Source organism: Zosterops lateralis (genome assembly GCF_965231275.1).
Source record: "Zosterops lateralis genome assembly, chromosome: 2".
Lineage (NCBI taxonomy): Eukaryota > Metazoa > Chordata > Aves > Passeriformes > Zosteropidae > Zosterops > Zosterops lateralis.
In genome coordinates, this window is record NC_139763.1 from 3098862 (window position 1) to 3122359 (window position 23498).

The 23498-nt window shown below is 43.9% G+C and overlaps 1 protein-coding gene across 2 annotated transcripts in view; it reads left to right on the forward strand.

Moving 5' to 3' along the window:
* DYRK1A (dual specificity tyrosine phosphorylation regulated kinase 1A) overlaps positions 1-23498 on the forward strand; it is a 73224-nt gene that overhangs the window by 13494 nt on the left and 36232 nt on the right. For both annotated transcript variants that reach the window (XM_083884224.1, XM_083884223.1), the window contains exon 2: positions 10718-10795. In XM_083884224.1, coding sequence (XP_083740350.1) covers positions 10786-10795 — 10 coding nt within the window. In that variant the 5' untranslated portion in view covers positions 10718-10785. The remainder of the gene's footprint in view (positions 1-10717; positions 10796-23498) is intronic.

Consider the following 23498-nt stretch of genomic DNA (forward strand, 5'->3'; position numbering starts at 1 on the left):
CAAAAAAAAAAAAAAAAAAATACAAGTTCCAGGCTTTGGCTGCTGCATCAGAGAATCACAGAATCATTTGGAAAACGGGTGGAAAAGCCCTCCAAGGTCACTGAGGTGCCCAATGCCCACCTTGTCCCCAGCCCAGAGCTCTGAGTGCCACCTCCAGGTGACACCTCCAGGGATGGGCACTCCCGACCTCCCTGGGCAGCCCCTGGAATGTGTCAGGGCACACCCAGGAGCCTCTTGTTGAGCTGTTTGACACAGTGGGAACAGGAGCAGCTCTGTATCAGAATTCCCCTTTTCCCAGCAGTGTTTCCTGAAAAGCACAGCCCATCATCCCATGGAATACACCAGCTGAGTGTCAAAAGTAAAGAAACAATCTGCTGCAAAAGTGGCTTTGTTTTGGAGTCTTTCCATCCATCCCAGGCTATTCTTGGGGGTGTGAACTTCAGTGGGACACTTTTTTATTTCCTGGATACCTTGGACTTGGCTATCCTGAGTGCTCTTTGGAGGGTTATAAGATCTGGATTTAAAAGCCTTTTTTTTTTTTTTTTTTAATTTGTTCTCATTTCCTTCCTGCAACCTGCCTTATTAAAACCATTTTAGGATTTTTTATCAGAGAACAAAAAAAATGCTACAGGAAACCAAACGTGTCTGGTAAGGCCCTTATCAATTTCTGATGCTGGCAAAGATAGTGTTATTAAATAAAATTGTATCGTCTTACCATGACCTAAATACTTAACTGGATAAGTTTGTCAAAGATTTAGTGCAGCATCTACTTTTTGAACAAATGAGAAGTATCTTGGAGAGGAGAGCATCAGACTGATCAGTGTCAACTCCACTTTGGGATGCTGGAATTGCCCAAGTTCACACAAACTTGTCCCAAAGGTTCAACTTTTTCTATTTCTCCTCGTAAAAGTCGAGTTAGACCAAATGAATTTGAGAGGGTTCTGTTGGTGAGACTTTTCCTGGGCTTTTCTCTCACTGAGAAATAAAAAATGAGAATTTTCTCTTATAGCTGCCATCAGGGAATAATCCAAAAATTCCATATTTCTCCATAGTGCCTGTGCTCCAAAAGGGATTGAAGCCAACATTATCCCAAATTTACAGACTGACCTGAACTGCACATGCAGGATTTGTCCACTGGGGATTGAACCACCTCATGGCAGGGGAGCTCCAACCTCTTGTTGGATCCCTGAAGCTCAGAAAATCATTATTTGCCACATTAATGAACAGGAGATAATAAACTTCTAGGGGTGATTGGCAAACATTTCACTCGAAAGAGTGTCATGGCTCTTTGGTCACTGAAGGTTTATAAATAAAAATTCTTTTTGGAGGTATCCATACATGGATGGAAGGCTTGATGAGGAATTCCTGGAGGAAGTTCTAAGGAATTTGGGTACATATCAGATTATAATTAATACATTCTGATTTTTTTTTTAATGGCTTTATGTAGGAGAACAAATATTCTGGAGTCTACAATGAACTGTATTTTTGGGGGTGAATATTTGATGAAAATAAAGGTACCCAGTAAAGCTTTTGCTGCTTGATCTGCACCCAGTGTCTGTGCTGGCTTTTTTCTCTCTTGCATCCACATGCTTTTATCACTGGGGTAGGATGCCTGAATTATTCTTATGGATTTTAATACCACTTAAAACGGAGGAATTTGCAGCTTATTACCTCCCCCTGCCTGTATCTCAGTATACCTTGGGATATACCAAGATTTGCCTTAACATTCTGCTTTACAGCAGGGATGGATGGAAGCTGAAAAGATAATACAACAAGACCTTGGAATTGTGAGTGTGAGGAAGGTGTTTTGACTCCATCCCCAGCTGAGAAATGAAAATTTCCTGAAGTTCCTGAGTTTATCTCCTTCTTCAATGAGAGTTTTCTAGGTCAGCGCTTCCTTAACCAGGGAATAAGGCCATGGCAAATGTGCTACAGATGGAACATAAACCCATCCTGAATGATGGGAAGTTAACAAATATTATCCCAGGGATGATTCATTTTTAGTGAAAAAAAAAATGTTTGGAGCTGACAGAGATGTGTGTTCTGAGAAATGGAAGGGCTGGGAGTGAACAATGTGAGGAAAATGTGGGAGCTTTATTTATTCATGTCTTTGGTGTGCGCTGAATCTCCCCCTCTGCTCTCAGGAGATCCCACCTGGAATGTTGTTTCCAGCTCTGGGGACCCCCAGGATCAGGGTGTGGAGGTGCTGGGGCGAGTCCAGAGGAGGGACAGGGAGATGGTCTGAGCCCCTCTGCTCTGGGACAGGCTGGGGGAGCTCCAGGGAGAGCTCAGAGCCCCTGGCAGGGCCTAAAGGGGCTCCAGGAGAGCTGCACGGGGACTGGGGACAAGGGATGGAGGGACAGGACACAGGGAATGGCTTTAAGATGAAGAAGAGCAGGGCTGGATGGGATCTTGGGCAGGAATTGTTCCCTGGGAAGATGGGGAAAGGCTGGAATTCCCAGATTTGCTGTGGCTGCCCCTGGATCCCTGGCAGTGTCCAAAGCCGGGTTGGACATTGGGGTTTGGAGCAGCCTGGGACAGTGGAAAGTGTCCCTGCCCATGGTAGGGGGTGGAAATGGATGATTTTTAAGGTCCCTTCCAATCAAAAGCTTTCTTTGATTCTGTTAAAAATGGTTTAAAAACTTCTCAGATCTGTTGCTGTGTCATCACTGATCACTGATCCTTCCCTGGGAGGGTGGGGAGGGGCTGGGATGGAATTCCCAGATTTGCTGTGGCTGCCCCTGGATCCCTGGCAGTGCCCAAGGCCAGGTTGGACATTGGGGCTTGGAGCAGCCTGGGACAGTGGGAGGTGTCCCTGCCATGGCACAGGAGGAGCTTTCAGGTCCTTTCCAAGGCAGGAATTCCAGGAGTGTCCGTGGCTTGAGCTGTGCAGAGTCAGCAGGGAAGTCCCACAGCCGGGAGGGCTTTGGTGCTGCTGAGCTGCAGCCCTGACTCACAGCTGGGCTGGGCCAGGTGTGGCACAGGAAGGGCTGTGGGGACAGGGAGGGCTCTGGGAACACAACAGCCACATCAGCATCACCTCTGGCTTTTGGGAAACTTCAGCTTAAAAATAATGATTTTAATGAAATAATTCCATTTATTCCCGTGGAGTTGAATGCATCTCATTGTCTTGGAGCCTGAACCTGAGCATTGTCAGTTTTCAAAGCTGATGAACTTCCCAGGAATTGCTGTTTGAAAGTGTGTTGAGCAAGGATTTTAAACCTGGTGCTTCTATCCTGGCGTGTCTGGAGAAAGCTGGAGCTGGTGTGGTGTTTTCCAGGTTAAAAGGAGCAGTTTGAGAGGACCCAGCTCTGTCTGTCCAGTCTAGATGTGAATAGTGAAAGGCAAAGCTTGTGGCATTGCAGTTGTCAGTGGGAGCTGCCAGAGGGGCAGCATTTCAACAGCAGCTCCTGGTGTGTTTGGAAAGGTCCAAAAGTCCTTAAAAATATTCACAAACTTATTATATGGCTATAAAAAACCCCACTAACCCAAAATCTTACAAATTATCACCATTTCTGTACAGAGCCAGCCAACAATTACACCTTGGTGTGATTGGTTTTATGTCTTTGGTTATTTTGTAATTTTGTTTTGGTTTTTTTTTTTTTTTTTTAATTTGAGAGATTAAATCTGTGCCTATCTCCATGTATTAAAATAGTTTGGAAACTTTCAAGATTAAAGGGCACTGCCATACCAGGGCAACAAACATCTACATTGTTATACTTGAAATAAGTAACTTTAAATCTTTGAGGGCAACACCAGAACTGTCAATGAAGCTGGGAAAAATAGTTTTATTTCATTTAAAAGTGGGACAGCAGCTGCACAGAATCTTCATAAATATATAGAATATTTGTTTGTTTTCATGAATATATAGAATATTTCTGTTTGTTGTGGTCTGTGTAAGGTTGATTTTGATTTTTTCCAGCCTGAATGAAAAAGTTCAGGTGGCTGCACCTGAGTCCCCTCCCTTGGCAGGTCTGTGAGAAGCAGAGTTTGTAAATAAAGAACACAACAAAAAAATGAGAGCAGTAGTAGTGGTGACCACTAAATGGGAAGAATAATCAGCTGTAGTGTAATATCAAGGTTGTAGTAAAAATCTGTAAATTGAGTGGTTTGGCCATGTTCTATGGAAACTTGAGGCAGCTTTAGGGGTTCCTGTAATTCTTTTTCCTTTATGGCTCAGAAATTTAGGGAGGAGGAGGAAGGTTGTGCTCCCTTGAAGTTGTGAAGTGCCAAATGCAATTCTGTAGCAGGGCATGTTTGGCTTTGCACTTCTCAAGTTCTTTTCCCAACCACCAGGAACAGGAACAGGTTTTGTACGTGGAATTATTGGCCTTGTTGAGGACATCTATAGGAAAAAAAAAACAAAACCTGCAGAAAAATCTCAGCTCTGCAAAACATTTTTCATATTCCTCTGGATAAACTTAATTTGCAGCCCTCATGGAGGTTCCACTTTGGAATACAACTTTATTCCCATGCTCCTGATATTGCAGCTCCAGCTGCAGCATCTTTTCCTTTTGTTTGGTGGAGGGAGGGGAATGCAAATCCAGTGGTTTGACTTTTGTCTGACATTATTAAGTGGGTGGAAAAAAAAAGAGCCACTCCCACCTCTTAATTGGAGGTTCCTTATAAGGTCAGTGGACTGCAAAATATTTGAAGTTTGTGCTTCTAAAATGAATATTTTTACTCAGTGAGTAAGTAAAGCATCAGATGCAAATTATCTAAAAAATCTCAAGTATTTCAACCTTTATTGTGAGGCTTTTCTTCCCCTCCTCTCCCCCCTCACTGTGTCAGTTTAATTCTTGCTAAAACCACAGGCTTTATTCTGGGCTTCACATGAATTAATGAATATTTAAAAAAACAAATCCTGAACTTCTCCAGCTGGATGGGTCAGTTACAAATTTAACATTCCAGTTCCTTCAGACACCTGGGAAAGCAGCACAGGTTTAGAACTGTAAAAAAAAAATAATATATTATAAAACAATGGTGTGTTATAAATCAGGTATTTCAGAGACTCAAACTACACTCTGAAGTCTGCATGAATTAATCCAGGTGTGACACCACTACTCTGTGACTGATCAAATCACACTTGGTTGTGTTTTGGGTGCATTTGAGGGTGTTTTGACACCATCACTGGCCACAGCTCAGAGGATGGAACTGGGATTAATAATTGTGGATTAATAATTGTGGATTAATAATTGTGGATTAATAATTGTGGATTAATAATTGTGCCCTTGCATTTCTCCTGCTCCCCACTGCCCCCAGTGCAGTTTGCTCAGTGTCCCATTATTGCAGCAGTGGGAAGGGCAGAGGCTGCTTTGGTTCTGCTGGAAAGAAATTCCTGCTCTGCTGCAACTGCAGTTGTGCCTGTGCCAGGTCTGAAATTGGGTGAGAAACTCTGATTTCAGCAAAGCTGCTTCCACAAGCTTTCACACCTCACCCGTGGCTGCTTCTTGCATCCCGTGCTGTAAATTCAGCAGCAGAGTGAAGCCAGTCATTCACAGCATCTTCTTTCCAGAGGAACCAGAAAGATTTTCGGAACTTGGAAAATCATTTGCAGCACACACACACAAAAAAAAAAAAAAATCGTGGTTGGGAATGTTTTGGGTTGAGCTGGGCTTGGTTCATGAGCATCTCACAAGTCCCAGTGTGGAAACTCCTCTCAGTGCACGTTGCAGCTCCTCAGGAGGGTGAGGGCTGTGCTGGGGATGTCAGTTTTATCAATTCAGTTTTGCTTCTTGTTGCCTTTTCCCCAGTGATGCAGGAAAATGCTCAATTTCCAAAATTTTTAAGATTCTCTTTCCATGTTTAAGAAGGAGAAAGCTGCACCCACCCCCATGGCTGAGGCTGAGCTGCCAACAAACAGAAGGTGACTGTGCTCGTGGTTCTGTAAATTACACAAACTCACCTGAGGAGAGATATTTTATTTTTACTAAAAACTTGAAGATGATGAGTTTTAAAACCTTTTCCCAGAGAAGCTGTGGCTGCCCCATCCCTGGAAATGTCCCAGGCCAGGCTGGACGGGGCTTGGAGCAACCTGGGATAAGTGGAAGGTGTCTCTGCCCAGGGATGATCTTTAAGGTCCTTTCCATTCCAAACCATTCCATTATTCCTTCATTCTGTACTCTTAAAGTAGTTGTTGTTCCAGTGAAAACATTGAGCTAATAAGTGTTCCAGAATCCCAGAGAAATTAAAGCTGGAGAAGGGGAATCTGTGACTTCTTTAGGAACAGCACAGATGTGATGGTGATCACAAATTCATTTACCTGTGTTTAGTACTCAGTGTCTTTGCTGTGGGGCACACAGGAACCTGCAGGTGCCCACAAAGGGTTTTTAATGCTGGAATCCTAAATTTACCTTTAATTTTCTGCTGTGATTTTGCAGGTGAACCCAAGTTGTTGTACAGAGCAGAGCTCAGTACAGCATGGCCCCCTTTTTTTTTTTCTCCCTTTTTATTCTTGTGAATTATTCCCTAGCTGGATGCTCACCTGTGTTGGTCACAAGAAGAGCAGAGAATTTGGGGGTGTTTTTATCTCTCAGATGTGTGCTGATTTAGACATGAAACACATGGGATTTCCCTGTAACAAAGCACTGCTGCCTGTGCTGGGGGCTGGCAAAACAATGATCCTGGAATTCCTCAGCTTTGTCCCTCTGGGAAGCTCAGTCAGTCACTGAGCACCCTGTCAGATTTATTAATCTAATTCCAATTGGGTTGATTGTACTTCACATTTCAGGGTTTGAAATCAAACACCAAATCCTTGTCTTTGAGGAATCTTTTGCTCAGTTTGTCTCCCATCAAACCTCATCACTGGTTGCCTCTGCACAATTCAAATGTCTAAATCCATTATATTCCAATATGTTAATAACCCCAATTTCATGGTGGGTACTTCAGGATAATTTTCCTTGTAAATAAATTTAAAAAAAAATGTGGTTTCTAAGTAAGTATTTATATTTTATGTTGCTAGCAACAGGCCTGCCCGTGTTCACCGAAGGTCAGTGACCTGAATTATGTTCAGCTCTGCCAGCAGTGTGTGTAGCCATGAGAAATGCAGGGGTTTCTCTCTATTCCGTGGCTGTGACTTTAAAAATGACAAAATAAGCTTTTCACAGAGGAAAAAAAACTTGAACCTGGCTTTGCAAAAAAGATTCCGTGTTGAATCTTAGAACACAACGATCCTGAATAAGGAAAATAAGTCTCTCTGTGTAAGGTTTTAATTAGTAAAATATAAAAAGTAAACCCCTCCCCAGCAGACTTCTCTTTTCATTAAATTTTCATGTTCATAATGGTTTTTGCACTTTAACTTTTAGGGGTTTAGAAATCTGATTGCTCTGAACCCACCTTTGATCTGCTCTGAACCTATTGATGTGTGGTGGGTATTGAGTTTTTGCAGGAAGGGATGGATGCTCCTAAGGAATACAGGGAATAAAACCTGAATTCTCAAAGAGAACAGCAGGGAATCCAGGCTTGGGGTGTGAGGAAAAGTCAGAGACAAAGTTTTGTTATTTGTTATTTGTGTCACCATCTCGGTGATATTGTGGATATAGCCTGGACTAGAAGGAGCCTGGGGTGGGTAGGGGAGAGAAAAATAGGAAACAAAAGCATGAGGTGAAGTTCTAGCACAGGTGTTTTCTTAGAATTTCCCTCTTGGTTTAAGTAAAAGACTTCAGCTTTTCTTCTTCTCTTTGCTCAACCACTTTCAATAATTTGCTTTTTACCTCCTTTCCTGTCATCTGTTCCTTCCTCTCCTCCTTTATTTCCAATTCACTTCTGCTCTGTACTGGTAAGGAGATCAAACTGGGTTCCTGAGGCCCAGTAAATGTTATTACTGAGGGGATTCTTCTAGTAATGATCTTACAGACTGTGTGATGAGTAGGATTTGCTCTTGCCTCCTCTTATCATCAATTTATTATCTAAACCAGGAAGCCTTTGTGCAAAAAAAAGGCCTTTTGCTTTAAGGACTTGGCAGTGCAGACACAGCTGAAGGCACTGACTGAGTTTAAGCCATTGGGTGCAATTTGGTTGTATCCATTTAAAAAACAAAAACAAAAACTTAAAATTGTTACCCTTTTATGCTGTGTGCCTGTGACACTGTTACTGTCACAGGGCTTTGGGCTCTGGTGGGATTTCAAACCCCTCCTTGGAAAAACCAGGGTTTTTCCACTCTGGAATTCCACAGGAGTTCTCCAGGATGGGCTGCTGGAGAGTTGGGAGGAGACTGAAGCTGGGGCGGATCTCTGTTCCTGGTCAGCTCCGAAATGTGTTGATTCCTGTTAATCACCTGTTAATGACTTTCTCACATCAGCAGCTCTTCCTTAGTGTTGGTAGCTCTTAAAGTGTCTCCTAAATTCCAAAATAACTCTGTGGTTACCTCTGCAGCTGCTTTGGGAGCTGAGCATTCCCTCTGTGGAACGAGCAGGAGACAATGGTTGAGCACTCCACAATAATTTTGGCTGAGAATCGCTCAAACTCTGCTGATAGTTTGAACTAAGATGGGTTAGGATTGAAACTGGTTCTGCACTGGTGGCACCGGGAGGGATCCAGCAGGGGTTGAGTTGGAGAAGAGGGTGATGCCTTCAGTCCTTGAGCTGCTGCTGGCAAAGGCTTCCTGGTTGAGATAATAAATTGATGATAATCAATTAATCGTGGTGTAAACCCAGAGGTGCTGGGGTAAAGGGAATAAAGGATATTGGCCAGAGGAGCTTGGATGGGACTGAGGCTCTGCAGCTTTAGGGCACCTAAATGTGACAAACTTGGTGCTCCAGGACTTGGATCTGCTGGAGAGAGCCCAGAGGAGGCTCCAGGATGAGCAGAGGGATGGAGCAGCTCTGCTGGGAGGAAAGGCTGGCACAGCTGGGATTGTTCAGCCTGGACAGGAGAAGCTTTGGGCTGAGCTCAGGGTGGCCTTGCAGGGCCTGAAGGAGCCCCAGGAAACCTGGAGAGAGACAATTCCCAAGGGCTGCAGGGACAGGACACAGGGAATGGCTTCAGACTGAGAAATGACAAGTTTAGGTGGGATGTTGGGAAAAAATCCTTCCCTGGGAGGGTGGGGAGAGGCTGGAATAGAATTCCCAGCTTTGCTGTGGCTGCCCCTGGATCCCTGGCAGTGCCCAAGGCCAGGTTGGACATTGGGGACAGTGGGAGGTGTCCCTGCTCATGGCAGGGGTGGCACTGGATGATCTTTGATGTCCCTTCCACTCCAAACCACTCTGGGATTCCACTGTCAGTTTGTTTAAATAAGATTTTGTTCCTCCTTTCTCTTTTCCTGCGGAGTCCCAGGGCTGCCTGTGCTGGGTCAGTGGGCTCAGCTCCTCGTGGGAAGAGTTCACTCAGACCAAACCTTTCCCTCAAACTGCAGAGATTTAAGCAGCAGTGCCCAGTCTGTAGGAGCTGGTGTGGCCTCAGCAGAGCTCCTGGCTGCTGTGGATGTGGCAGTGCCATAAAAAGTCTTTGGGTTCACCACTTTGGGATCACCACTTTTAGGGTTCCCCCTTTTTTGGGGGAGGGCACAACAGCAAAAATTCACCTTCTCCTAAAAACCACCAACACAACCACTGCAACACCTGCTCCTCCATGGATCCAAAAACCAATTCCTTGTCCTCCTGCCCCTTCCCTTTGATGTGTGTGACACTGGAGTGGCCCAGGGACGTGTCAGGAGGGCCCGGGGTGGGCTGGGCAGGGTCTGGACTCTCATTGTTGGGGGGAAATGGAGCGAACGGCGGCTCACGGGGCTTCGGGCTGCTCACACTCGCCTCAAGTTACATTTTTCAGGAGGTGTTTAAATAATAATAACTCTCCAATTCCAGCTGGTCAGTCGTTTTTGCACAGAGTTCTCTCAAATTCTCAGGAATTCTGAGTGGGTTTGATATTTTCATAGGTTGTAGAGTTATTTATTGGAGAACAAGTGAAAGGCAAATGCTTGAGGAATGCTTTGACCACTCGTAGTTGTGAGTGTTGTGTTTTGGGGTTTAATTTTTTTTTTTTTATAATCATGCTGTTCTTCTTAATTTATGTTGGAGTTTTCTTCCTACAAACTCCCATCTTTATATCTCTTTAATTCTTCTCTTTGCTCAACCACTTTCAATAATTTGCTTTTAAACACCTTTCCTGTCATTTGTTCCTTCCTCTCCTCCTTTATTTCCAATTCACTTCTGCTCTGTACTGGTAAGGAGATCAAACTGGGTTCTTGAAGCCCAGTAAATGTTATTATTTCTTTGTCTATGGAAAGTACAGTTTTATTTTTCTGAGCGTATTTTAATCATTTGCAGCAAGGTGAACCTGATTTAATTTCATCAGGCTATGAGGAGAAACTTCAACATTTAGGAGTTTATATGCATTTAGAGTTCTGTAGCTTGTAGGTTTGGGAAAATCCCACAAGTTTATTTGTGTTTTAGAAATATTGTCCTGAATTTCTGGGAAAATCCACACATTTAAGGGCTTGGCAAAGATGGGTAACTGACAGTTTTTTGGGATGATGTTAATTTTGAGATTTATTCAATGCCCAGTTGAAATTTAAGTTAATCTTTGGCATTTTGACCCTTCAAAAGTTTTTCTAAACCCAGATATCAATGGAAGATGAGTCTTTGTCATGCCTGTCTCTGCTTTTCCTGTTGGAAAACTTCATTTTCTGGTTGGGATTTCCTTGGTTTATCTCGGGGTTGAACTGAGCAGTTCTGGCTGCACTTTAAGAAGTTTATTCTTGTTTTTCTTTTCCCTTTTTCAGTGTTGTTTGCTGCTGGACTCCCCCATCCCCACAACCCTGCAGGATGATATGAGACTTGAAAGAAGACGATGCATACAGGTGATTTCTTATTTTAGAATTTTTACAGTGAAAAATGTTGGATGTTCTTGATGTGCTCTTTGTTGCTGCTCCATTCTCTGTCCTCACCAAATAATGTTGTTCCAACTTTGAATTTTGAAGTCTCTCTTTGTCCTTTCAAAACTCTCCTGCAGCTCGGAAAACTCTTCTTCTTCTTCCAGGAAGAAAATTGTTTTCCTGAATGGGAATATTGTTTTCAAAGTTTTAATGGCAATGCTGCTGGAGGTGCCATTTGAATGGGCTGGTTGATATTTTAGGAAGTTCTCCCATTTTTTTGGCTAATCAAAAATCCTGGAAGTGCCAAGTGTATTTGGAGATTCAATGGCTGGTTTTGACTTTTGATGGAAATACAATTCATCTTCAACACAGAAAAATCACCAGCAGTAGAAACAGAATAAAATCCAGTTTGTCCAGGAGGGTTGCTCTGATTTTTTAGACCCTAAATGTCTTTACTTCAACCAGATCTTTGGTTTGCTTGTTCAGCTTTAAACTCCAGGAATCCTTAGGGCTGGAATAAAACAACAACAACAACAAAAAAAGCTGGGGAGATTTCTGTGTGCATCCAGCTCATCTCCTGATTGACAGTTTTCAGTTGCATCAGCTGTTGGTGCATAAACAGCTTTGGAGGGTCTGTTTACATGGAGCCTTTGGATTAGGACCAAGATGCTGGAAGTGGAGATTTCATTCCCTGAAAACCAAACATCTCTCATTCCACTCCCCTGTTTGTGAGTTGTGTGTGTGCTGAAAGCTCAAGTCAAAGCAGGTCTAAAGAAGTCTAAAATTAGGTTGGGCAAAGGAGAGGAGAAGGATATTTCGTTTTTCATATTTTCCTTTTAAATGTCTACATCTAGAGGAGAGGCATTAAAAGTCTAGAAAATTGATGTCCCATCAGATTCGGGGAGCTCTTGTCTAGTAGGCAGTGACAGATTAAAATAGAACCTAAATATTGAGAAAATGTTTTGAAAGCTTTAAAAATACTCATCCCACAGCTGAAAGGAGAGAGAATGTTATGAAATTGTACCTTATGCATGACTGTGGTTGAGAGAATTCAGTTTCACGTTGCAATACATTAATCTGATTTAAAACTTCCAACTTAAGCACTTTCAGTCTTGGTCAGAATTTCTGATGGTCTTGAGTTCGTAGAATTATGAGCTTGCAGAATAGAAATGGATACAAGATTTAGGAATTTAAGTGGTAATTCTGTCTTCCTGCAGCCCAAATTCTTTATTTACAAGTCCCTTGATAAATGCAGATCAACAAAAACCAGCACAAAGACCTTTATGCCTCTGATGTGCTGGAAGTTGAAAAACTCAGATTTATTTGCATCTTCTGTTTATTGGGAGAGCCAGGCTCGGTGTGCTGACGTTCTGAGAATGAACAAGATTTGCAGGTTTTAAAATGAGCCCCTGCCCTGTGATGATTTTGTGGTGCAGTGACAGGAAGAGTCATTTGGTGACTCTGCTGATCTCAGTCTCAAGTTCAAAGTAACTGAGGAGAGCTCAGACCCCAAACTGAAAGGTTTTGTGGTTCTTGGGGATGCCTCTCTTGCATTTTCAAGAAGGTTTCTTGAGGGTGTTGGATCAGAGGTGCCTGGTAATGTCTAAACTACCTTTGGTTAAAGAGGAGAAGCTTCTACAGGGTCAGTAAATTCTTTGTTATAATGGGCATCACTTCATTGTCCTGGAAGCTGCTCTAAAGCTCTACAATTAACCACAGTAGAACTGGGGAAACAATCCCCTAAAGAAGAATTTTTCACTTGTACCCTGGAATACTTTAATTTTACATCACCACTTAGGCTGAAAACACAAAAATGTATTAAGGTCCACTGCTTTAAAAAAAAAAGAAAGTGAAAATTTGAAGAAATGGGGATATTAAAAGCTGTTTTCCAGTTTGACTCACCAAGAAAACAAACTTGCAGCACATTGAACTTCTCTTTTTCCCTGTATAATATGTAGGACACCCAGCAAAAGGGCACTTTAGGTGCTGTTGGGAGAACTGAAAGATTTTCAATAATTTTATCGACAATTCAGAGCAGGGGATTGAGTGCACCCTCAGCCAGTTGGGAAACACCAGTTTGGGCAGGAGTGTGGACTTGGAAGGTTCTGCAGAGGGATCAGGATGAGGACAGGCTGGATCCATGGGATGATCGAGGTGTGAGGGTCAACCAGGCCAAGGGTCAGGTCCTGCCCTTGGGTCACAACAACCCCATGGAGCTCCAGGCTGGGCAGAGGGGCTGGAAAAGCTGGAAAAGGCCCTGGGGGTGCTGTGACAGGGGCTGGACACGAGCCCAGGGGTGCCCAGGTGGGCAAGAGGCCACTGGCCCCTGGGCTGGATGAGGAATTGTGTGTCCAGCAGGAGCAGGGCAGGGATTGTCCCTCTGTGCTCCAGGGCTGGGTCCAGTTGTGGCTCCTGCAGGAGAGCCCTGGAGGGGCTGGAGCGTGTCCAGGGCAGGGAAGGGGCTGGGGAAGGGTCTGGAGCCCCAGGAGGGGCTGAGGGAGCTGGAAAGGGGCTGAGCCTGGAGAAAAGGAGGCTCAGGGGGGACCTTGTGGCTCTGCACAAGTCCCTGCCAGGAGGGGACAGCCGGGGGGGTCGGGCTCTGCTCCCAGGGAACAGGGACAGGAGGAGAGGGAACGGCCTCAGGCTGGGCCAGGGGAGGCTCAGCTTGGCCAGCAGCAGGAATTTCCCCATGGAAAGGGGGCTCAGGCCTTGGCAGGGGCTGCCCAGGAAGGGGCTGGAATTACAACCCTGGGAAATACTCAGAAATCTGTGGATGTGGCACCTGAGTTCATGGACTGGGCAGAGTTGGGGTAGTGGTTGGACTTTGATGATCAATGAGGTGTTTTCCAGCCTTAATGATTCTCTGATTCCGTGTTTACTTGGGGATTTTTAAGGATTTATTCTGCTTTTCCCTCCAACACTGCAATAAACAAAGCTGGGGTTCAGCTATTTACAGGAAAAGCCAAGTTTGTATTTCATTCATGTTGTGCTAACACAGGGAATGCCTTAGAAGGTGATTTGTGACAAAAAAAGTGTTTTCAGAATGGGAATTTTTCATTTCTTTGTCCTTTGCAAGTCTCTCCTGAACCTTTTGGGAAAGCAAGGAACCAAACACTTCTGGGTGTATTTAGACTAGTGGTCAATTATCCTACCCAGAGTCACTTTCCATTGTGTGGTGGCATCAAATTTGGGATTGTGCTGGGTTCCTACAGGCAGAGATTCATCTTGTGTTTAGAAGTTGGTGTTTCAAGAGTTCCTGCTACACCTCGTCCTGCTCCTGTGGAACTCACTGGTTGGTTGTTCTTTTTTTTTTCTTCTTTTTTATTGAGATCCCTTATAAAAATCATTTGGTTTTGTAACAGCTTTCTGGGTTTGATTTTTGTAAACCTAAAAGCCTAAGGAATATGGATCTAAAAATACTGAGTTGTCTGATTTTTAAGCTTTTGAAGAGCTCAAAGCTTCTTTTTTGTAACCTCTGTAAGAAAACAGAATAACATAATGGTTACAGCAAATTATTCTCATCAAGGTGGAATTATCTTGGATGCTCCAGAGATGTTGAGAACCAAGGAAATGTGATAATGGTGTAGTCAAATTTGATAAGACACTGGAGATGCTCATATTGCTCTTTGAAAAAAAAAAAAAGAAGTAATTTTTGGAAAAGAAAACAAAGCCAATCCAATACTCTTCAATAAGGATACTGTAAGAGCAATTAAATAGTAAATTCTCACAGAGATGCCTGTCCTGTCTCTGTATTCCTTATTAAAATATAACTAATCCACAGGAAGGATTTCTGGGAAGTTCCTGGATTGGGCTGAGTTCAGGACCTGCAAGTGTCCATCCAGGTGTTGATTTGATGGAAACGGAGAACTGGGCCATGGCTCTCACATCTCCTATTTCACGTTTTAGTTGCTGATTTCATTGAGCCTGTAGCTGTTTTAAAGGATGTTTTTACATGTCAGTAATTAAAAAACCCCACAAACCAAATGAGAAAACCCCTCTGTTGTCCTGCAGTCAGAACAAAACGTGTCTGTGGTGCTGCTCTGTGTCTGGAGCTCACCTGTGTGACCTGAACTAGTTCAGTCACAGCCCCTGCAAGTGGAAAATCCAGAAAATTCCTGGGCCAGCACCATTATTTCCCTTCCCTGGATGTTCCTGTGGTTGGGGAGATGCTGGTCCTGGTTCCACTGAGGTGGTGACACACCTGGACACTCTTGGGAGGTGAAAGTTGGGGGCAGAAAAACAGGATTGGAAGGAAATTGGTGGAAAATGAGGCTTGGAAAGAGCAAAAAAAAGGTCCAGGTGCTGCTTTTTTCCTGAGCTCCCACTGGTTTTGGTTCTGGTGGGGAACTGGTTCCAGTTGTGTTTTGTCCACCTGGATCCTCCCAGGAAGTTTTTGGTGGATATTCCTGGCTCGGCAGATCAACACAAGTTTGCCACAAATACAAAATCCCACAAAAAATCACATCCCAGACAAAGCTGCTCATTGGGAGGGAAGTTTGAAATACAAACAGCTAATGAGGGCTTGGATATTCCCAGGGCTATCCCCTGGTTTTCCATGGAGAAATCCCATTGCAGCAGGGCTATCCCCTGGTTTTCCATGGAGAAATCCCATTGCAGCAGGGCTATCCCCTGGTTTTCCATGGATAAATCCCATTGCAGCAGGGCTATCCCCTGGTTTTCCATGGATAAATCCCATTGCAGCAGGGCTATCCCCTGGTTTTCCATGGATAAATCCCTTTCCAACAGGGTTATCCCGTGGTTTTCCATGGATAAATCCCATTGCAGCAGGGCTATCCCCTGGTTTTCCATGGATAAATCCCATTGCAGCAGGGCTATCCCCTGGTTTTCCATGGATAAATCCCATTGCAGCAGGGCTATCCCCTGGTTTTCCATGGATAAATCCCATTGCAGCAGGGCTATCCCCTGGTTTTCCATGGATAAATCCCATTCCAGCTGCTGATTTTGGGGAGTTTTTGTATGAAATCAGTGGGGAAGGGCAGAGCTCCTCAGACTGGAAGTGGCAGTTCTGCTTTTCAGAGATGGAGTCATTGACCTCAATGAATGATAACCTTGAAGTCAACAGACTAAATTAATGCTCTACTTTCTGGATTTGAGAGCAGCAATGTGAAAACCTGGACAGCTAAAGTTAGATTCTTGCATCCATATTTAAAAAGAAGTTGCCTATTTAAAAGAAAAAGGGGTTTGGGTGATTTTTTTGTGGTTTTTTTTTTCCCTTCCTCCAGAATGGTTCAGTACCTGTGATATTGAAAATTGAAGTTTTCAGCCTCAACCCCCATATAAAAGGAAACAAAAAATCCCATTCCAGGATTTTGGCCTGGAATTACAGCCTGATGGAAGATTCTGCTTTCCTTATTCAGGAGCAGACCAGAGCATCTAAATCATAAAATCTTTAGATGTTGCTGTTCTTATATATAGTTTTAATATTCTGGAAAAGTAATTTCTATTCATTTTGCCTCCCAATACATGTAACCCTCTTTTACAAACCTTTTGAGGTAACTTCCAATGAAGTTTTAAGTTGTGGGGAGATTTCTTTTATTGAAATTTATTTCTGTTGTTGATTTCTAAGAGCAAAGAAAAAAATTATTTCGAACAAAACCAAATTAAAATCCAGATTTAAAAATTGCAATTATAATTATTAAAAATTATTTTCTATTTCCTGGATGATTGGTCAGTACACTGAGAACACTGAACATAACACTGCAAATACAGAGTTTTTCCTGCAGCCTTTAAAGTCAGTGTGGGAACAGAAAGGAAAGGTTCTCTTGGCCCAGGCAGCAGTGGGATGGTGAAACTGAGTTTGGAGCTTCGAATTGTGTCTTGTCCCAGGGATTTACTGCCTCAGGTGCCTGCTGGGAGTGGCCCTGGCTTGTCCATCCCATTTTTTGTCCTGTTTCTGCTGCTTTTGGCAGCAAATGTTCCTGGATTGGTCCCTGCTGGCCTGGCTTGGGAGGGTTTGCAGTGAATTTTTGCAGTGAGGGTGGGTGTTGAAGGGAATCTCAGCCCTGAGCTCCAGGGAAAGGCCTGGTTTGTATCCACAGGGAGTTCCATGGCCTTGGCACAGGCAGCAACAGTTTGGGAGCTTTTGCACTTCCCAAGAATCACCCCTGAGATCAGTGGGCTGTGATTTCACCCTGAAGGAGTCCCAGGGTGCAGATCTGCACCCAGCAGCACTCCAGGGGTATTTCATGGAATCCCTGAGGCTGGAAAAGCCCTCCCAGCCCAGGGAGTCCAACCTGTGCCCCACCCCCACCTTGTCACCCTGAGTGCCACCTCCAGGTGACACCTCCAGGGATGGGCACTCCAAACCTCCCCCAAGGCCTGAGCCCCCTTTCCATGGGGAAATTCCTGCTGCTGGCCAAGCTGAGCCTCCCCTGGCCCAGCCTGAGGCCGTTCCCTCTCCTCCTGTCCCTGTTCCCTGGGAGCAGAGCCCGACCCCCCCGGCTGTCCCCTCCTGGCAGGGACTTGTGCAGAGCCACAAGGTCCCCCCTGAGCCTCCTTTTCTCCAGGCTCAGCCCCTTGCCCAACACCCAAAATTCATCATAATTGAACAAGCCTGACTTTAAATGGCACCACTTCAGTTCCTGAGCATATTTTGTGTTGAATCCAGAAGTAAGGCAGCAAATGTTTGTAGGAGCCATCCTTCAAAAATCACGGAGTCAGGTGGAACTGACCTCTCCCCCCATCCCTAAAGTTTTGTTGCTTTGGGATTAAGTTTTAAAATACAGACAGACACCATAGGCTGGCCCTCTTAACAGCCAGGCCTGAGTAGTTCTTGTTGAGGATTCCATTAATGATACTTCATCAGGCAAGTGGAGGCAGGAACTGGACAAATATTGTCCCTGAATCTTGCTGAAATTGGACATCCTGACTTGTAAGATTTGTATTTCTCTTTTTCTAGTCAGGCTGTTCTTCCTGTTCTGTCCAATTCATTTTGTGATGTGTGGTTTGTGATGTTTCTATCAAACCCTCTTGCAGGCAGTGGTGCCCAGATGTGTTTGCTTGATTCCTTACTGGGATCAAACTGGTGGATTCCCAGTTTTTCAGAGCAACATGGATATGCTCAGCTTGATGACAGAGTTTTTTCCTGGTTATTCACAGAGGAATAAGTTCTTCTCACCAGGGTTTCTGTGTCTCATTGTGAGATCAGCTCTCCATGGATAGCTTGGATATTTCCATAAGTTCAAGACACGTTTGTCAGCCCTCTGATGTCACTGGGTGCAGCTCAGACATCATCTGGGCAGGTTAATAAACCCTGCTGGATTTAGGAGCACAATGAAGCCTGGAAAATGTAAAACTGGGAATGTTTCACTCTCAGATTTCCCCTGTGACGCCACAGCCCCAAAGCCGCGTTTGCTGATGAGCTGTTAAGGACAGAGATTAGATTAGAGAGCAAGAAACTTGTTTGTTTGGAGCAGTGACACATCAGATTTAAAGTTCTGACCTTCCAGTTGTCCTGGGAGGAGCAGGGAATACCCAGCCTGAGGGAAAAGCCTGGTCCCTGACACTCACACCTTAACCCCTGGTGACTTCTGCCTGAGTTAAATCCCAAAAAGTATCTTTGGGGACCTGGATTGGAGTTTATTGCACACAGAGGCAGCTGTTGAACATCTTTGCTGCAAAGGTGGAACAGGTGGCAGCAGTTTTGTTCCAGACTGAGAAAAGAGATTTGTTCTTGATTTCCTCCTTCCCCCTGGGAATGTGTTGGTGCTGGCATTTTCCTAACAAATTATTTATTGTAAATCCCTCAAAAACCTGGGGCTGCAAGCAGAGAGCAGAGTGTGAAGTTCTTCTTTTCCTGGTTAATTCTGGATCTTCTAACTGGTTTCTTTTTGTGCAATACTCTTAACTTCTCCTTCATTTCATCGAACCCACTTTGTGAACTGAGATTCCAACCTCAAGTTTGCCAAACCATCCAACACTTCGCTTTTTCTTTATTAAAATCACAGAAAATTTTAACTCTTGAGCTCGGTATTTTGGGGTGAACTTGCCACTTGTTTGTGCTCCCTCAGATGTGATGGAGGGGGACCAGCAGATGTGCTGTGCCAGGAAATAAACAGAAGGATGATGATGTTTGTAAAGGTGGATGAAGTTTGTTTCATTTTACCTGGTTTTGTAGGCAGTGAGGCCTTTAAATAGAGAAAATATTTAATTTATAAATTAAAGTCCACAGTTCCTCAGGACTGCCTTGCCACTCCAGAAAAAGAAACTGTTTCTGGCAATACATGGAGATCCAGACATGGTTTTTTATCTTAGTTGTAACAGGACTGACATTTTCATGCTTCTCCAAGGTCCTGAAGATGCCTAAAAGGGATGAACTGGTTCTACAAAATTTTATATATTGGTAAAAGTATCTATGATTTCAGCTGCCCTATTAATGTGAGTTCTGAGCTCCTGTTAATGCCTCTCAGTAGATCAGATCCTTCTCCACGAGTTGGGTTGAAAATAAAACTGGTTTTGTCTTCATGTAGGTACGGAATAATGGGTTTACATGTATTATATTAGCTTATAAAATATAAAATAAATTAAAACCCCCAGCCAAATATGTATTTACCAAGTTTTGTACCTTCCAGTAATCCAGAGGCTTTGTGCTAGTTTGGAATAAAAGTGGGAGTTATTTGAAATATTTCACTTACTGAAGTTTAGCAAAATATCTGAAAGGCAGCAGATCCATCATAATTCCATTTATAGCTTCACTTTAGGTGAGTTCCAGATGTTCATGGTAGGTTCTGTGTTAGGCCCTTAAAGACTGTATAAAAACCCAGCAATCTGGTAATTGATTTATTCCTGTTTCTTAAGTCAGACCTTCCTAAAACTTCCAGCTGTAAAATCCAAGTCGTCATTTCCCAGTGCTGAGCAATTCCTGGAGACTTCCCTGAGTCCAGTGATGGATCCACGGTGTGGAGTTTGAGGATATTTCTGGTGCTCAGGCTCAGAAGGGGATGTAAATAAAGCAATGTTTCTTTTTAGGCTTAAATGTTCACATCTCTGGAGTTTTCTCCAGAATTCAATTCTTAAAAAAAACTGACTTGATGAGGTCACGGAATCCCAGAATGGTTTGGGTGGGAAGGAGCTTAAAGATCTTCCAATTCCAACCCCTGCCATGGGCAGGGACACCTCCCACTGTCCCCACTGTCCAACCTGGCCTTGGGCACTGCCAGGGATCCAGGGGCAGCCACAGCTGAGATGTTGAAGGAAAACTTTCCTTCTAGCATGAAGATGATTGTAATAATAAAAAAACCTGAAAAAAACAAAAATACAAGTTAGTCTTGTGTGCTTTAATTTAGTCTGTGATGATCTTGTGTTTTGTCCTTGGTGATTCTCAGAATCAACTGATTATTCCTCACCTTTGATGTCCCCAGGCAGGTGTTTGATAAGAGCTTGAACTTCTTTTAAATCTTGCAAAGAAAAAGGGTCACAGCCCGAAATGTGGAGGTGAACAGTGCAGTTATTGGCTCATCCTTGTGACGTGTTTTCCTTTCTTTCCACCCCAGGATTTTACAAAATTCAGTTCACAGCTGAGCCTCTCCTGCTTTGCCATTTTCCCTGATTGGAAGGAGGCTGTCTCAAGGCAGAGACTTGATTTGTAAACTGTGCCAGCAGAGAGCTGCAGGAGCAGATGTGGTCAGAGGAGATTTCAGAGCACCAATTCCCAGACACAAAAAAAGCTGTTTCCCTGTTAGATCCCATGCAGCAGCCACACATCTCTGCTGCTTCCCTGTCCTGGCTGCTGCTGGCAGGGATTCCTGGGATGTGCTGGATCCAGGGGTACTCAGCTGCTCCTTCCACGCTTCCTCAGCTATTAATTCTACTCTTGTCCTTCAATCCTTTTTCCTTTCTCTTTCTTATGATGTCTCAAGAGAAAATTGTTTTTTTCCCCCCTCTTGTCAAAGCAAAAAATGCCAGAGTTGTTCTATCTTTTGTTATATATACATAATATATAAATATATATATAAATGTAACTTCTTTTTTTTTCCTGACCTGCAGCTGCAGGAATATTCCTTTGCTTCCTTCTCCCTCACAAAGCCTGGGAGAATTTTGTGTTGCTTTCCTTCGAAAGTTCAGCTTTTCTTCCATCTTCTGAGAAATTTTATCTGTAAAAGTTATTTTGTCTTCTGGCTTGGGCTGACTTCATGGACTTCAGGAGCCTTCATGACTTCTCTTGTGAAGAAAAGAGATTTTTCCTCATTAAGAAAAAAAAAAAAAAAAAGTGGCTGTTTCACACCCAAATCAATGGGTCAGTTTTCAAGTCAGGATTCTGCACCTTCAGCTTAAATTCTGTGTTCAGCTTTTGTTTTCCAACAAAGATTCTGGTAGCAAAAGGCCCCAGGCAACGAGTGTTTGGATCCTGAGAAAGGCAAAAAAAAAGTAGTTGTTGTGGGGTTTTTTTGTTTGTTTGGTGTTTTCTTTTATGTCTGGAGGCATGTGGAGCTCCAGGGGAAGGCAAGAAGCGCAACTTCGTTTTTTCTTGGGAGAAATCCAGGCTCTATAGGCTGCCATCCAAATGCAAAAATTCTGACACTTCTCTGCTCAGAGAAAAAAAAAAAAAAAAAGTGCCACCAAAACGGAGCCAGCTGAATACTCCACTTCTTCAATAGAAGGCAGTTTCCTTAAATAGAATTTGGGAGCTAACTTCGTCTGGAGCAGGGATTTGGGTTCAAAACTCTCCCAGTGACGTCTTTTCACTTGAAGTCTTTCACTCTGGCTACAGGTATTTGAGTAAACACTCAGTGGATATTCAGACACTTTGAGGAATCATTTGTGTCCTGTAATTCCATGAATTATAGCTCGGACAACATGAATGAAAAATCTGCTTCACCTTTTTTTTTTTCTGGGCAGGGGTTGGCAGAGAGGAGAAGGGAATTCTTGCTTTCAGGGAATCCTGGAATGATTTGGGTTGGAAAGGACCTTAAAACTCATCCCAGTCCCACCCCCGTGTTGCTGTAGGACACGAAATGAACGACACACACACAGTCAAGTTGTCAGGGCAAAAAGAGAGAAGTTTATTTTTTTACTTTGATTTATATAGATTTTGGGCAATGACCGTGGATTGGAGGATGAGGTTGCCACCTCTCCAACCACACTGGTCAAACTAGAAGTCCATCAATTGTCCCTCCTCAAGAGAGCAATAATAAACAAGAAAACCAGATTACAATAACATCACTTTGTTTACATGAAAATCTGTGAAAAATTCCACTAAAGAAAGGCAAACATCAGAAGGCTGAAGAAGATCAGAGCAACACCCTTGGACAGGGACACCTTCCATGATCTCAGATTGCTCCAAGCTCTGTCCAACCTGACCTTGGACACTTCCAGGGATGGGACATCCCCAGCTGCTCTGGGCACCCTGTGCCCAATTCCTTCCCTACAAACACCCTTTGCACAAATACAGGTGCTCAGTATTTACAGGTTGGTTACAGTATTTTATTGTTTGACTTCGTGTCACACTCTCTCCCACGGATCCCAGTTTATTAGCAATATCTTTTTGCCATCCAAAAACCCACATTATCCTCGATAACAGATTAGCAGTAGCTCTGTCTTCCCAAGAAGCTGCCCTAACCCATTAGGAAGATGGTTAATCTCCCTCCTGGATAAGCCTTTTGATCAATTTAGAGAGAAGTGAATCGGTGCCTTCTGAGCAAGTCTGGGTAGCAGCTACTTAAACAAAGCCATTTGGGCTCCTTTCAACATCAGCTCCTAATGAATCGTCAGAATCTCATCAAAGCTCAGGTAATTAGACAGGTACTGCACCTTTGGATTAATGGCACCTCTGACAGAGGCCTGCCTTTCCTCATTCAGAGACAGGAACTGATCAGTTTTGGAGAGCAAGAAATGCCTCAGGAAGGGTTTGGAAACATCTGGATAAGGTGCTCCATGGAGAAGCACTGCTGTGCTCAGCTTTGGAGAGTCAGGGAGTCCTTTCTCCAGCCCTTTCTGGGATCCTCAGCACAGTTAAACAAAGGAAGGGACAAACCCAGGAAATTCCAGATGGGATTCTGTGCCTGATGTGCTTGTGGCCCTTAGGAGTGAAATCCTGTGAGCTGGGAACACAAAATGATGGTGGTGTCTGAGCTTTCCATGGAACAGGAGGCTCTGCTCACAGGGAGCAGGGGCAGGACAAGAGGAAAAGGCCTCAGGCTGTGCCAGGGGAAGCTCAGATTGGACACCAGGAGGAATTTCTTCACTGAGTCTCTTCACTGAAAGGGTTGTTGAATATTGGAGTTCTACCTAGTCGCAGCAGCACCAGCATCAGCCCAAAGCCTGTCCCCAAAGGCCACCTCCAGCCTCCTCCTGAACACTCCCCCAGACAGTGACTCCAAACCTCCCTGGGCAGCTCATCCCAAGGCCTGACCACTCTGCCAGGGAAAGTTTTTCCAGTCAGCACCTCCCTGGCAAAATCATTTCATCCTTGAGGATATTTTGAAACATTGGAGTGTTGGCTAAAAGTGGTCAGTGCTGTGACCTTTTGAAGGGTCTGCCATGCTTTCCTCTCACAAATGACGGCAAAGACCAATTTCCACCCTTGTCCACTTCCTTTTGTTTGCAGAGATGTTGGGAAGTCTCCCCTTATGCTGGGGCAGAAAAAGCAGGGAAATCCTCTCTGGCACCTTCTGCTCAGACATGGCCAGGCTTTCTGGAGCTGCTGAGAAATCTCAGCAATCCCACAAAT